This window comes from Podarcis gaigeae (assembly GCF_964106915.1).
Source record: "Podarcis gaigeae genome assembly, chromosome: 2".
Taxonomy (NCBI): domain Eukaryota; kingdom Metazoa; phylum Chordata; class Lepidosauria; order Squamata; family Lacertidae; genus Podarcis; species Podarcis gaigeae.
In genome coordinates, this window is record NC_139679.1 from 88,197,688 (window position 1) to 88,213,260 (window position 15,573).

At 44.0% G+C, this 15,573-nt stretch overlaps 1 protein-coding gene across 2 annotated transcripts in view; it reads left to right on the forward strand.

Moving 5' to 3' along the window:
* Positions 1 to 1,114: 1,114 nt before the first annotated feature.
* Positions 1,115 to 15,573, forward strand: part of CFAP100 (cilia and flagella associated protein 100) — a 28,298-nt gene continuing 13,839 nt past the window's right edge. Inside the window, exons 1-9 of one of the 2 annotated variants that reach the window (XM_083724141.1) lie at positions 1,344 to 1,645; positions 2,489 to 2,622; positions 4,968 to 5,120; positions 5,541 to 5,615; positions 7,623 to 7,729; positions 10,097 to 10,289; positions 11,346 to 11,413; positions 12,425 to 12,588; positions 14,957 to 15,037. In XM_083724141.1, coding sequence (XP_083580267.1) covers positions 5,054 to 5,120; positions 5,541 to 5,615; positions 7,623 to 7,729; positions 10,097 to 10,289; positions 11,346 to 11,413; positions 12,425 to 12,588; positions 14,957 to 15,037 — 755 coding nt within the window. In that variant the 5' untranslated portion in view covers positions 1,344 to 1,645; positions 2,489 to 2,622; positions 4,968 to 5,053. Of the gene's footprint in view, positions 1,646 to 2,488; positions 2,623 to 4,967; positions 5,121 to 5,540; positions 5,616 to 7,622; positions 7,730 to 10,096; positions 10,290 to 11,345; positions 11,414 to 12,424; positions 12,589 to 14,956; positions 15,038 to 15,573 lie in introns of both variants that reach the window. The other variant, XM_083724140.1, reaches the window with a different exon arrangement.

A 15,573-nucleotide genomic window follows, 5' to 3' on the forward strand; every position in this document is an offset into this window, starting at 1 on the left:
GGCTAGGAATAAATAACAAGGACTTGGGGCCTCAAATACACAGAGCTGTATCCAACTCTCTAGCAGCACAGCCAGACTTCTGTTTCCTCTCCTCACTCACACCCCAAATTTGATCCAGAGAGTCCCCCAACTCTCTAAAGCTGAATTTGACAGCACACAGGAGAGGGGCTGGAAGGGACAGGAAAGTCATCGCCAACATGCGCATGGGTATCTACTGCACCACTGAATATGGCTCACAATTACTGTCTTGAACTTGAGCCCTTTCTTTGTGCCATTTATTGCAGGACTTTAAAGGTAAAGGATCCCTGGATGGTTGTTGTTGTTGTTTAGTCGTGTCCGACTCTTTGTGACCCCATGGACCAGAGCACGCCAGGCACTCCTGTCTTCCACTGCCTCCTGCAGTTTGGTCAAACGCATGCTGGTAGCTTCGACAACACTGTCCAACCATCTTCTCTTCTCTTCTCATGAGGTGGCCTCAGCTTCACAATCTGTCCTTCCAGTGAGCACCTGAGATCGTGAAGCTGAGGCTCCAATACTTTGGCCACCTCATGAGAAGAGAAGACTCCCTGGAAAAGACCCTGATGTTGGGAAAGATGGAGGGTACAAGGAGAAGAGGACGACAGAGGACGAGATGGTTGGACAGTGTTCTCAAACCTACCAGCATGAGTCTGACCAAACTGCGGGAGGCAGTGGAAGACAGGAGTGCCTGGCGTGCTCTGGTCCATGGGGTCACGAAGAGTCGGACACGACTAAACAACAACAAATATGCTATATGGTAATTTATGGACCTAATAGGTATCTAAAGCCATTTGCACATGGAGAATGTAGGCACCCTATATATAGAAATGAGCCAACCAGTGATATTTTAGGGAACAGGCCAGCAGGCGGGGCCCATTACTTACATCAAAGGAGCCTACACAACACAAAACACTGTTGCTGTATGTAGGTTTTATTTTATTTCTTTTTTATCGTATTTCTTTTTGGAAATGTACACCCATTTTTTTTTCCTTTAAATTTTTTTTGGGGGGGCCCAAGAGAGTGGGGCTCTAAGCTATAGACTGTTTAGCTTATACGTAAATCCGGCACTCACTGCATCTTCTGGGGCCCCTGATTTCACAGGTTACTTGCCTATTGAATAAAAAGGTAGCTTTGTTTTGTCTAGCCTGCGTCTACCGTCCCTCTCAGTTCACTGAAGGACACACACAGAGACCGAGTTCTAGTATTACCAGCTTATTATTATAACACAAAAGGGGCTGTTACAATTCGAAGCAAGGATAGGCTGCCTCTCCATGGCTGCGCCCCTCTGCCCAGGTTGGCCAACCATCCCTCCGGAACGACGCGGCGCTTCTTCCTTTTATGACGTCAGCATCTCCCGGCAACGGGGGAGAATGGTTGCCTTGGCGACGTAAACAATATGGGAGAACAATGGCAAAGGCAGAACGTCGAGACACCAAATCGTGTCTCTGGTGCAGAAGTGCAGCTGCGCTTGAACGCAGGTGGCCAAAGGTGCTTTCCAGACGCCGAGGATTCTTGCTTGCAGTTAAATGAAGCGTTTAAATGGGACACATCTGAACTTTGTTTTCCTTCCTTGTATTTTTCACTTACGGTGTTGTTGTTTTCCTCCAGTCGCAACTGAGAATTCAGGGTGAGCTATGTGCTTTGTTAAACCTTATATGCATTGGTGAGAGATAGGTCTCTGAGTTGTCTGAAAGCAGGGAAGTCGACAGCCTAAATGGATGTTTTTTAGGGGAGAATTACTGTGACTTTCGTGGAAGCATACCATATCTTCAAAAGAAACTAAACTCTTGTGGACTTTCCTCAGCGGTAGAATTACACAGGCACACACATCCGCAAATATTTAAAGTTGAAGATCCAGCTGCCTGTGGAATAAGTTTCCCTTCCAAAATATTTACATCTATGGTCATTCATCTGCCTCTTAAATTCCCGTCAGGGGGTTTAAAAATATTTCCAGTGTTTTCTCAGCCCAGTTGCTGTTTTTGCTCTTGACAGCTGATTTATATATTTGTACTTTTAAGGACAATCTGCTCATTCAAAGCACCAATATTTTAATGTTTATGTTTTGTGTGTGTAACCTTTCTGAGGGAGGGAGAAATTATAGACCTCGGGGGTTCAGGTTGCTCTTGACATTTGTCAGTTTGGCATTTAGAAGGCAATGCAATCTATTTCATTTCTTAAGATTTTTACATTGTAACCTGGGCTGAGCTTTTGGGAAAGAGCAGGCTATACTGAATAAGCATCTTTAATTTCTCTGCTCTGCAACTGGTTAAATATAATTAGTTTGCTTTTTTAAAAGGAAGTTAGCAGGCTGTGACTGTATACGGACTTAACTTGCAAGAAAAGCTGCACCCTATGCACATTTACTTAGCAGTATGCCCTAAGTGACATTTGTGGGGAAGGGCTGTAGCTCAATGGTAGATTAAATCCTTTACCTGTAGAAAACCCCCAATTCTATCTTCTGCATTTCCAGGTAGGGCTGTGAATATCCCTCGCCTGAAAACCTAGAGAGCTTCTGCCAGTCACTGTCAACAATACTGAACTAGCTGGATCAATTTTCTCACTCAGCATAAGGCAGCTTCTATGATCACATGCCCCATTGAAAGAGTGGGTTTATCTCTGGGTAAACAAAGATCATGCAGCGTATCCCATTGAACACAGTGGGACTTCCTTCCCTGTAAACCTGATTTGGATTGTGTGCTGTATGAAATCTCACAATGCTACTGTTTGTTAAGTAATTATTATCTTAAAGAATTACCTCAAAATATTATAATATGCAAAGCTAGTCTTGAAAATTAAGAATATCCCACAAATTATAGGATTGGTTCTATCAGATGTAGTGATTTACTTGTAGTTCAGGTCCTGCGAAGACTTTATGTATATTTCATCAGGAACTTTGTTCCATTTCTCTGACTTAACTTGAATCAATTCAAATAGCTTGGAAAGATAAGACCTGTAGCTGTATGAGTATGCAAGTTTCACCCCATAATATTTTAGTACACTTTTGGTACACAGATATCACTACAATATAAAACAGTGCATAATGCATCCATGGGCATAGCCGGAGGCGGCAGCTGCCCCCTTGGATCAAGTAAAACAATAGAAATACTTATCTAACTGACCAATTATGTGGGTTCTGCACTCCAACAAAGTTCTGTCCCCACCACAACAAAAATCCTGGCTACGCCCATGAGTGCATCACAAACAAACAGAAGTTAAGGGCATTGGTCATACTGTAGTATTGAAAGAAGTACAGAGTTTTTTTGCATGTGATTTTTCATTAAGAAGGACTGTTCCTAAATGTTTCATTGGAAGTGCTTGTATAAACTAAATATTCACATATTGTAATAATAATTAATCACCAGGAAGAATAATTGCCTCAGCTGAAACAAATTGCAATTTTACATATTTGGGAGGAAAAATTGTACTTTCTCTGCTTCTTTGAGATGGGAAAACTTCTTAATGGAAACTTTTCCCTCAATTGTAAAAAAATTGGGTCCTCCTATTCATTCAGTTGAGTGGGGCCCTGGACTTTGGCTCTGATGGCACAAATGACTTTGTGGTGGTCCCTTCAACAAGACTGGATAATCACTGCCTAATGAACATGACTACCCATGGCCCCTACCTAACCTTTGAAACCAAATCTCTGTTGCAGTGCATCAGATCCTTTTAAGCTTGCCATTGACATGTCTAAAACGATTATTCAGGCTTTTTGTGATTAATGTTTTTGGGTGCTTCCAGACAGTCACTATTTTTGGGTGGGATTCAATCACATATCTGCAAATTCAACCTGCACAATTGTAGTTGTTTGGGAGGTCTTGGGCGACAAACAGGGGCACCGACTTATAAAAAATATTGGGGGGGGCGGGGGCCCATACCGACTTATAAAAAATATTGGGGGGGCCCAAGACCTCCAAACCGCTGCTGCTGGGGGAACGAAAGGGGCGAGCCCCGGGCTGCCCCGACCTTAAGTGAACCTGTGAGGGCCCGCCCTTTGCGGCAGCCGATTGGCTGCCGCCGTGGGCGGTGAATATTAATGAGCTAGGGGGAATCCCCGCTTCTTGCGGGGCTGACGCCAGCCCCGCGAGATTGTTGATGGATCGAGAGCCCGCAACCCCACCCCCTCTCTAGGTCGGGAGTGGCTTTGTTTTAACTCATTACTGAATGTATTTTAAAAGGTAACTATCGTCAAACAAGGAAAATAAAAAATACCAACATAATTTTGTGATTTTACAAAGCATAATATAGCTAATAATTTTCTTAAATTATTGGGGGGGCAGAGCCCCCCCAAACGAATTTTTGAGGGGGCTCGGGCCCCCTCAGGCCCCATGGAGTCGGCGCCTATGGCGACAAACCCTCTTCCCCAAAAGATCAGACATGTTGAAATAAGAGAAGCAATGAGGAAATGCACAGAAATATGAGGGATAATACATGCTTCCATGCAATGCCATCTAACTTCCCCACAAACTCATCTGAATGAATGCTCCTTAAATAGCCATTGCCATTTAATCTCCCTGCAAACTAATTAGGGTGAATGCTCAATAAGCAGATTGTCTGGAAGTGCCCTTGTGTAAGATATGTACCTTTAAAGCACATTTTAAAAAAAACATTTTCTCCCTCAAAAAACTGGGCACTAAAGTTTGTAAAGGGTTGTTGTTGTTGTTGTTCATTTCATTTCTAGACCGCTTTATATTTTTAAAGGCTGCTTGGAATTGTAGTTCTCTGAGAGGTAAGCTGCAGTGGCCAGAATTCTTAGATGTGGGAAAATTAGCTTTGAATAAGCTTTAAATGTATAGTGTGCACACAGCCTCAGTAGTAGTTTTTACTTGTCCCTCTGAATATTTATATATCAATTTTATTTTATTTTCCTACAGAGACTGAGCAACATAGGTGCAGTTGGCTCTTCCCCACTCGCCTGGTGCATCAATTCTGTTTTTCTGCTTATGTTCTAGGAAGTGAAGGCAGCATACGGTTTGGGGGAAACCAACGTCCAGTGTAAACCTTACCCTGTATTTTATTAAGGCAGAACGTCGCCAACATGTCTGTAGTCTCTTTTGCTCGTTCAGATACATCTCTGAATGCAGAGAGCTCTGAAGCAACTTACAGTAAGTTTTCTCTTTCTTTCTCACCACTTTAGTTAACTGGCTTGGCCCGTTTGGTTTGAAAACTCATGTCGTAATCTAAGGAGCTTCTGAAGAATACAGAAATCTCCAGGACGTAGACATTTGTGGGATATAAATTTTTATATGTCTGTACATTTTGCCTCATATCTAAGATTCTATCAAGGCTTACTTAAAAAAAGGGATGGAATAGAAAGAAAGCTGGAGCACTAAATAAAGCCCACAGGGACTTGGTTAGCCATTACAGATCTGCACAGTCCTCATGATACAGGTCCTATCACTTGAGCATTAGTTCCAAAATGTGAAGCTTTACCCTCACAGCCTCACTTCCTGAAACCTCAAGTATTTTTTTCCAACTCCTGAGATATCCATGACTAAGCGTGGGGTTGATTCTTATTGTTCCAGGAGAAAGACTGACATCTCGGCAAGTTGGGGATGTGTTTACAATTCCCTCAGTTCAGTCAGGTGAATCAAAACTAGGTAAGACAGTCTTGCAGATTTTTATTATTTCTGTTTTATAATTGCGTATATGTTCCAGTTTTCCTATTAAGTTGTTCAAGCTGGCGTAGCTCCCCTTCTACCATTTATTCCAGGGAACTCTGGGAACTGTAGCTCTGGGAGGTGGACATAAGGGTCTACTAAGAACTCTTAGCACCTTTAACAAACTACAGCTCCCAGAGTTCTTTGCAGGAAGCCATGGCCATTTAAAGCAACACCACAGTGCTTTAAATGCATGGTTTGAGTGTGACCTTTGATTACACAACCTGAATCCCATCTGCAAAATAGAGACAAATCCGGAAGTTGCCTGGAGAGAAAGAGAGAGTGAAGGTGGAGATACCCTAATGCAGGTGTGTCCAACCTCAAGTAATGCTGATCTACTATTCAGCATTAAAAACTGGAAGTGATCTACACACTCTCCCATTGTCATTGGGGGCAAGGGGTAAGGTGTTGGTGGCCAGAAAAAACCCCTTTCTTTCATTAGCACGGATTCACAGTCGATTCCATCACCGCCTTCTATGCATTGCCCAAATAGAGGCGACAGCTGATTAAGCCACAGGTCGCTCTGTATGGAGGAGGAAGGAAAGGCCTCATCCCGAATGCAGAACATCAGCACCCCGCACCCCAATTTCTGTTGCTCTCGGGGGGGGGGGGGAATGCTGCACCCTCTCCCCGCCACACGAGTGCGGCCCTGCAGCACCCAGTGAGGGCTGCCCAGCCGAAGGCGGCCTCTCTAGCAGAGTGAAGTGAGAGAGGCATGTGCTCCAGAGCTCATGGGACCGCAAGCAAAGGCACAAGTCTGGCCTGGGAGGGCGGAGTGCAGACTGACTCCAGCTACAAAAGCAGAGGCTATTGAACATTGATATTATTGTTGTATCTTTGGTGTTAGATCTTATGATTTATGTGGAAATTGTTTCCATTTGGTTGTGTACTTTTTGATATGTTTTATTTATTGTTTAGGACTTTTCTTATGTTTGTAATTATGTAAATCTTGACATGTTGTAAGCCGCCTTGAGCATGGTCCAGCTATGGAAAGTTGGCATACAAATAAAATGATGATGAAGATGAAGAAGTGTCTCCCTCCTGCAGCCACCTCACAAGCCCCATTCAGCCCGCCAGCTCATGGGACCACAGAAGCGGAGGCACAGCTTATTTCCTTCCGCAGCCGAGCCCCGGCTGCGAGGGAGGAGCAAAGGCTGCCTGGCCATATTGTGATCAAAGGAAATCCATTCAAGGATCGATCTGTTGATCCTGATCGACGCCTTGGACATGTCTACCCCAATGCATCTCCATTAGCATGTCTGATGTGGTCCTGAATTGCACTGGACTTGAGGACGGTCAGGATCAATCTCATTCTGGCCTGCAAAGAAAGCTTAGGCACCAACTTTGCAGCAAATATAAAGCAAAACAAGAACAATACTCAGTTGCCCTAAAAGGGATGATGGGAATTGTAGTTCCAAAACAGCTGGAGGGCCAAGTTTGGCCATGCCTGCGAAAAGCCATTAATAATTTTGGGGTTTTTTGTTTTTGTTTTAAAAAAGATTAATCTTCCTCAAATGGGGAGAAACAATACTTGTGAAGGGGGAAATACTTTGTTTTTATACGCTACATGCATATAAAATACAAATATTAGAATGTTGTATGTGAGAGAAGGGGAAGTCTCTTCTCAGGTGATTCTTACCACCTGATATTCTTAGATTTTTTAAAGTTGCCATTTTAAAACAAAACCTGCTGCTTTGTTAATTGGGGGTGTATGCAGTTCTACTCCATCAAATGTTGCTGTGTTTAAATTGATTTAATCCAAGCAATCGATCAGCTAAACATTGCAGCATTGCAATTAAATACAGAATCTTTCAGGTGTTGGGGTGCCATCCATCTGTGGTGGCTGTTCCACACATGCAGATCACCAATTAACATCATGCAAACTTTTCCCCCCTGAAGGGCAGCTGTTCCCCCCGCCCCCCACTTATAACTTCCTGTTTCTTGCAGCTTCTAGTCCTGCCACAGACTTTCAGTTAGACAAGAACCCGTTTAAAATCCCTTCGGATATTGATATCTTCTTGCTGCGAGACAAGCAGAAGGAAAAGGCAAGAGCGGTATGTACCAATCACAGGAGGTTCCTGGAGGAAATCTTTCTTGACCACAAGCAGTGTAGCATTATTGTTATTGTTTATTACATCTCTGTCTCGCCCAGAGGCAGCAAGGAGCAAAGCAATGCATTTAAAAAAAATTAAAATAAATTAACACAATTATAGACCATAGGGTCAGGAAGCAAGTTGCGGGAACAATGCGTTCACATGCTGCCATTTTGCATATATCCAGGGAAATCTCTAAAATGAGGCTCTGAGCTCCTTGGAAAGTGAGCTGGACACAAATGTTATAAATAAAAAGTGCTCATAAAAATACAATCCAACTGATCAAATTTTCTTCTTTTTTTAGGGCAGATAAAATAAAGTACCTCTCTGTGCAGTACGAAATTAGATTCTAGAATATGCTGCCCTAAAATGTAGCGATAGCCAATCATTTATAGTACTTTTAAAAAGGGCATTAGCTGAATTCATTGAGGATAAATCTCTCATCAATTAGACACAAGAGCCAAGTAGAACCTCCATGTTCAAAAGCAGTATACCTCAGAATACCCAATATGTTGGGGAGAAACTATGGGAGAGGGCTGTTTCCGAATCTGGAAGTCAACAGTGCTGAGGTAGCCTGAAGTGCTGGTCTTAGGACTAGAAGCTCAGCGCTGAGTTCTGAGATCATCTTTGAGCTTGCTGGATGACTTTAGGAGATGGACTGTGGCTCTGTGTCTTGGATGCAAAAGATCTTAAGGTTCGACCCCCAGAATCTCCAGGAAGGACTAGAAAAGACCCTGGTGAGCAGCTGCCATTCAGTGCTGACAATATTCTGGCTCATTACAAGACAGCTTCCTACGTTCTTATGACTTTGCAAGTAGAACTATTTCGGTGTCAAGGCACGTGAGAATCCATATGAGCCATCACCTCTGGGACATCTTTCCCCCTTTATATTGTCACAATCGGCTCAGGCTTGAGTCTACAACCAATTTATGCTTTCTGGACATTCCTTTTCCCCCGTAAATAGTTTTTAATTTAATTTTAGAAGTATAAAATTATAACAATATCAAATACATACTCAGATTTAGAGTTTTCTATGGGTCTCCAGACTTCCCACCATCCCCTCCATGGTGCTACTGTCATCATTTACAACTGCGTATTATTTCATCATCCGTATTTTAGGTCTATCCATATTATCCAAAGTCTTTGGTACATTACAAGTGGTGTTAAAATCCTGCTAAAGTTTTCATTTGTTTACAGTGGTCTCTTAGATAAATTATAAATCTTTCCCATTCTTTCTTGAAGCTTTTGTCTTCTTGGTTCCTGAACTTTGCGGTCAGTTTTGCCATTTTGTCAAACTCCAACAGCTTGATTTTCCATTCTTCTTCTTCTTTCCATCTCTGGGCTAACAGCATCCGTTAAGACGGTCGCTGCATACATAAAGAGTCTGTTAGAATTCGGGCCCATGCAGAGGTATGTGCCTATCTATTCAGGCACCGGCTGAATTCCTTAGACCTCCCTCCGGCGACTCCCGGCAGAATAAAACATACACGAGGTCCGTTCCGGCGATTTTCCTCAGGCTGTGAGGAAAACACACCAACTGCTTCTCCTGCTTCTCCTCCTCCCTGCATATCCCCAAGGGAGGGGAATCAGACACAGACAGAAACGTATCTACATGTCTTTATTTGTGTCTTTTAGCAGTCATACAGTAAAGATGTCTGCTCTCTTCAACAAACAGAGAGAAAACTCCAAAACTCCACCCATGTACATCCTGTACAGGTCATATGACACACACTGAGCTCACATCCTGTGCTCAATAAGGAGAATGGACTGCCCCTTCGTTTTCATGGCAACAGTCACATACTTCCTGTTTGGCTTTCCAGCCACAACCAGCAGACTGAGCTGCTAGAGCCTTTGCTTGCTGCAGCATTGCTGCTTTAGAATAACATTCTGTTCCTTTGGAATCTCGGTATCTACAATCCCTAATAAAATTTGCTGTCTGGACATTCCTAACCAAAATAGGTGTTGGCTGTTAGAGGTTGGGCAGTCAGATCTGATTTTTGCAGAGGTTCCATTCATACCGGTCCCTCTAGTTGGTCACCATTGGCCACCACCACCACCACCCCCCCCCCCGTATTTTTCGCTCTATAAGACGCACCAGACCACAAGACGCACAATGCACAGTGAAAGCAGAAATCCCTCTTGCTGTTCTGGCTTCTGGGATAGATGCGCAGCATGCATTCGCTCCATAAGACGCGCACACATTTCCCCTTACTTTTTAGGAGAGAAAAAGTGAGTCTTATAGAGCAAAAAATATGGTATATTCGAAGCAATCTTGGAGGTTACTGAAAACTGGATGGAGCAATAAGCCTACCCCCTTTTTACCCTTAGGAGCGAGAGCGAAGGAAGACTTTGAAGGTTCACGAGAAGATGACCTGCTCCACCCTGCAAGGTGCCAAACAATCTGGGTTCAAGAAAGAAATCCAAATGGAAGAGGAAGCGGAAGACAAAGAGTTGGCTGCGGAAGCAGAGCGCCTCAAAGCTCTCCGAGAAAGCATCTCTTGGAAGATAGCAGTCACTAAAGGTAGGGATCTTTACAGAAAGCGTCCAGATCAGGACACAACCAAGAGACTGACGGCAGTTTGAGTGACAGAACACACACTGCTTCAGCCTCCAGGCTCAGTTGCTGACACATCTCCAGTAACAAAAGACCTCAGGCAAAAACAACCCATGATATGCAATTGCCTACATGTTTCTCCAGTATGTTTCATTTTTCAAACCGAAAGCAGCCATAGGATTTTGCAGTCTTTAGTAAAGGAGTGCCCCAGGGTTTGGGCGTGCGTACACCCATGTGCTTGACCCTTTTCCTTCCAGTTTTTGTCCCATTCAGAATTGTGGGCACCTGCTTCCACAGAGAGAAAAGCAACAGTGGGTTAGGGGGCAGACGCTCTATGGGGGAAATATCCGTGAAGCTCAGGGGTGAGGAACCTTTGTTTTAAATCTGAGGGCCACATTCCTTTCTGGGCAACCTTTGGGGGGCCGCATTAGGTGAACAGGGCTAGATGTCAAAGCAGGCAGAATGCTGAATTTATGTTTAATCCAGGCATCCCCAACCTGTGGCCCTCCAGATGTTTTAGCCTACAGCTCCCGTGATCCCTAGCTAACAGGACCAGTGGTCAGGGATGATGGGAATTGTAGTCCAAAACATCTGGAGGGCCAAAGGTTGGGGGTGCCTGGTTTAATATTTATGTAGCAAGCTGATTTAAACAGATACTTACCCACAACCCTCTCTGTCCTCCATCTAGAAAAGAAAAAAGCAGGTTCAGAGTTCAAGGGCCTATTCCCAACTAGGCAATAATGCTCACGGAGGTTGTGAAGCTGCGCCAGTGAGGGGTGTAGCCTTGGGAAAGTCTCAAAGGCCAAATCTAGAGGCCAGGGCCTGAGTTCCTCCACCCCTGATGTAGCTGGTTGTAGACTCTTAGTTGAAAGTACATCTCAACTTCTTGGAGAATTGTTACTGATTCTTGAAACTCTGAACATAGCTTTTTTGCACATGGTCTGCTTTCGCTTCACAGCTGCTTGTTCTATCTCTACTTTGCCCAATTGTCTCTCTCCCTCCTGCCTTTCTTTCTTTTTCTAGACCAGGTCGTCGAAAGAGAGACCATGCATGACTACATCAATCAGAAACGGCAGATGTTCTTGCTGCAGGTATATGGCTTCAGTTTGGGTGGAATTTGATTCTGAGCCAGTGGAGGGCAGCAGTCAAAGCAAAGGGCTTGGCTCAGGACAGCTGGCTTCAGGTCCCTGCTCAGTCATGGCGCTCAGTGAGTGGACCTGGGCATGCCACTGTTTCCAACTTTAGAATGTTGTGAAGGTATAATGGAGGAAGAGCAGGTTACAGTTGTGATCGTACATGTTCATGCTAGCTTTCTTCCTGCAGGGAGACTTTCATGTGAGAATAGAGTTAGATATAGTGGCTACTGCTGGTATCTTATAGTGGTAAGATCCTGAAAGGACTGTACCATGTGCTTATTTAATTAGCTAGGGTTGCCATACACCCGGATTTTCCCAGACATATCCGGAATACTGCAGTTGGAAGTAGTGTCAAGATGGAAATCGCTAAAAAAATTGTCGGGGGAAATCCGGACATATGGCAACCACTGTCAGAGGAATAGGGGTGCGGGGGGATATGCCCACTCTGGATGCCATCCCGGGTGTGTGTGTGTGACATTTGATTTATTTTGCATGTATATGTCGCCTTTATCTTCCAAGAATCTCAAGGCAGTGTATATGGTTCTCCTCCTTCCCATTTCATCCTCACAGCAACCCTGTGAGGTAGGTTAGGCTAAAAGATGGTGACTGACCCAAAGTCACCCAGTGAGCTTCATGCCTCAGGTGTGTTGAACCCTATCCTATGCCATTATCTGCTGTTCCCTATGACCTCTCCTTTGCAGGCCACAGACAGAACTGATCCAGCTCAAGGAAGCAATTATTTACCTTGAAGAAAATGTATTTGATTGGGACTCAGTAGACTTGGGATATAGACTTTGGACTCCCCACATGACTTTGGGGAGATAATGCAATATTTTTGCATTGCATTTCTTTTCATACGTGACTTTAAAGGGTTGCTGAGCTGAGTCAAGAATCATAACAAACACAATTCAGCAAGTCTCCAGTGTGGGCCAGTAATTTTTCTCTTCTTTTTGGTCTAAATTCCAGTATGCTGTAACAGTAAAGAAAGATGAGATCCAGAAGCTGGAAAACTTGGCCATTGAAGAAGAAGCAAAGCTGGAAAGAGCCGAGGAAGACCTTGAGAAGGATGCCGCCATGTTTGATGAGTTCCTGAAGGAGAATGATAGGAATTCTGCACAAGCCTTGAAAATGTAATGCTGGAATTTGGACTCCATACTGTCACATTAGATTTTGTGTGTGTGTGTGTGTGTGTGTGTGTGTGTGTGTGTGTGTTTTACAATCTACCCCCAATATTTCCCTCCCCAGAATAATGAGAATGATGGGAATCAAATTGGGATTTAGAAATTGAGGGAGACGCATGGAATGGACTGGATCAAAGCCCCGAATAAATCTATTCTGGCATTGACAAGAGAAAGAGCCCTCAAAATTGCACATGGCTGGTATTTAACACCTAGATGTCTAGCCTGTCTAAAACCCAGCAGCTCTCCTATGTGTTGGAGAGGGTGTCCCACTATTGGGACATAAAGAAATATGTGGTGGGAGTGTTCAAAAATAGAAAAATTCTGGGAAAATGTCTTTGCAGAGATATCTTTGATTACATGGCAGACAGTTCCTATGTCTCCAGGACTGGCATTGCTTAATTTGTACAGTCAGGACTCACCAAGAACTAGAAATAAATATCTTATAACCCATTTACTGACCGCGGGAAGAATAACCATAGCCAGAACATGGAAAACATTGCAATGTTGACCCTGGATAAGTGGTATGAAGCGGTCTGGCAGACAGCTTTGTTGGAAAATCTAACATGGAAACTGCAGGTAGAAAGAGGCTAAAAGAAAAACTCCTACACAGTAGGGGACAATTTTATTGAACACACAGATAGTGAGGCACATGGGGGTAGTGTTTGGGGTGGGTAACATACCGTATTTTTCCCTCTATAACACACAGATTTTTTCTCCTAAAAAGGAAGGGGAAATGTCTGTGCGTGTTATTGAGCGAATGTGTGGTCCCTGGAGCCAAATGGCAAAAAAAATCAGGCAAAAATCAAATTGCGCGTCTCGGAGAAGGGAAACCTGAAAAGAGGAAGCGGCTGCTTTCCTGCATTCTGCCTCAGGGTCTTACTGCCCGCCCACCTCTGTTTCCTTGCTGTGTTTGCTCAAACGGAACAAAGAGCAGGGAAAGCCCCTCCCCTCCAGGCAAGCAGAGGGGAAAGCAGAGTGTCGAGAAAGCAGAGGGGAAAGCTGCTGAAAACATGCAGGAGGGAGGGAGGGAGGGAGAGAGAGAGAGAGAGAGAGCTGGCTGGCTTGGGTGGGTAGGTGAGGGAAAACTTTTGCCTTCCTTTCCTCCCTCCCGGTATACCCCTCTCCTGCATTCTTAGCCAGCTGCTTCTCTGCACACCCCTCTCATGCTCCTTGTCCATTCTGTGTTTTTCCTTCCCTCCCCACTTAAAATGTGGTTAAAAAGCATAGATCTACATGGATCCTCAGGATCTTTGCATTGGGTCACCCCAAATTCACCATCAGATCACATAGCATGTCCATGGCTACAGCCTGCCCCCCAAAAATCACGCACCCACTGTTGCCTGGGGCTGCAATGGTGCAAAAATGTGGTTACAAAACATGGATCCACATGGATCCTCAGGATCTTTGCATTGGGTCACCCCAAATTCACCATCAGATCACATGTCTGTGGCCACAGCATGAAGCACAAAAATGATACATCCACTGTTTCATTCAGAATGTTTTTTCCCTTGTTTTCCTCCTCTAAAAACGATGTGCGTGTTATGGTCAGGTGCATGTTATAGAGCGAAAAATACGGTAGTTTGGAATACTTGAAGTATACATTTTAACCTTTCAAATCGTTGCAGATATAATGTATTCCTTCCTTTCAATGAGATTGGAGCACATGGTGTGTTGTTTTATGGTTTTTAAGATCACGAGAATGTTTGAAATATATGCTGTGGCAAATAAGCTATTTTTTAAATGGAAACAAGAAACTGATAACCAGGGACTAAACTCCACATCAAGACTGAAGATGCCCGGAAAGGTGCATATGGGTGGGATTTTAAAAGGCCCCACATATCTTGCCAATGACTGCACACTCAAAGGCAGCACAAGTTTATTATGGATTCAGTCCTGCTCATGCCTACAAGTTTTTCCACAGGGTCCAGCATTCTCATCCAAATGCCACCCCATTCCCACCTTACCCCACAATTTAATCCAGATTTACAATGCCCATTTATCAGCTTTCCTGTGGAAACTAAATCTGGATTAAATGGAGAATATGGGGTGGGATTCTGAAGATGCAACTGCAAACTTACTTACATGAGCAGTGCTGAGTCCAGATAAGGCTGCCATGCGGAAGAGCCCTGTATGGACAAGGCTGAGCTGGGAGGACACGGAGGCAAGGAAGCTGGAAGAAGCTTCTTTCTCTGTCTGTCCCTCTCCCTCTCCCTGAGCAGCTGCATCTGGCTTTTCAGGGAGAAGGACCTTTAGTCCCACCACTGCTTCATCCCCTCCTGTTCTTCAGGTAACAGTTGTTTTGATGCCTTTTTCTTAGCGCTGAAAAGGAAACCAAAGCCAAGCTGGAAAAGATCATTGAGATCCGAGAACTGACTGCGCAAATGATGAACATCCAAAGGTCAGAATTGTTTGGAAAATATTTGGAATTATTGTCAGTTATAGTAATTTTTTGTAATACCCCAGAGGCTATTTCTCCAATCCTGCAAAGAGATCTGCACTGATTGCTGATTTGCTACCAGGCCGAGGTGTTACTATTACTATATATACTTGGGGACCCTCTTACCTGTGTGATCGCCTTGCCCTCTCAACCACTACAGTCTGTGGAACTGGTACCACATAATACCCATTCCACATCTGTGAGAAATCAACTTTTGACATGACACGAGGCAGACAATAATTTGATTAATCTGAAAAACTTGATTTAGGGAGAGTTTTGTTCCCCCGCCTTTATACGCGGGAGGTCCATCTCTGGCTGTTCCACAGCTTTCCCTGTTGGGAAAGAGCAGCAGTGTGATGTAACAGTCTTCTTTTGAGGTAGAAAGTTTAGTAGTTTCTGAAATGAAGCAGACCCCTCTGTGGCTTGGCCTCTGCCAAGAGACAAAATACATGGGTTGAAATGGTCCAACCCTGGAAGCTTTTCCTCTGGGCAGCGGT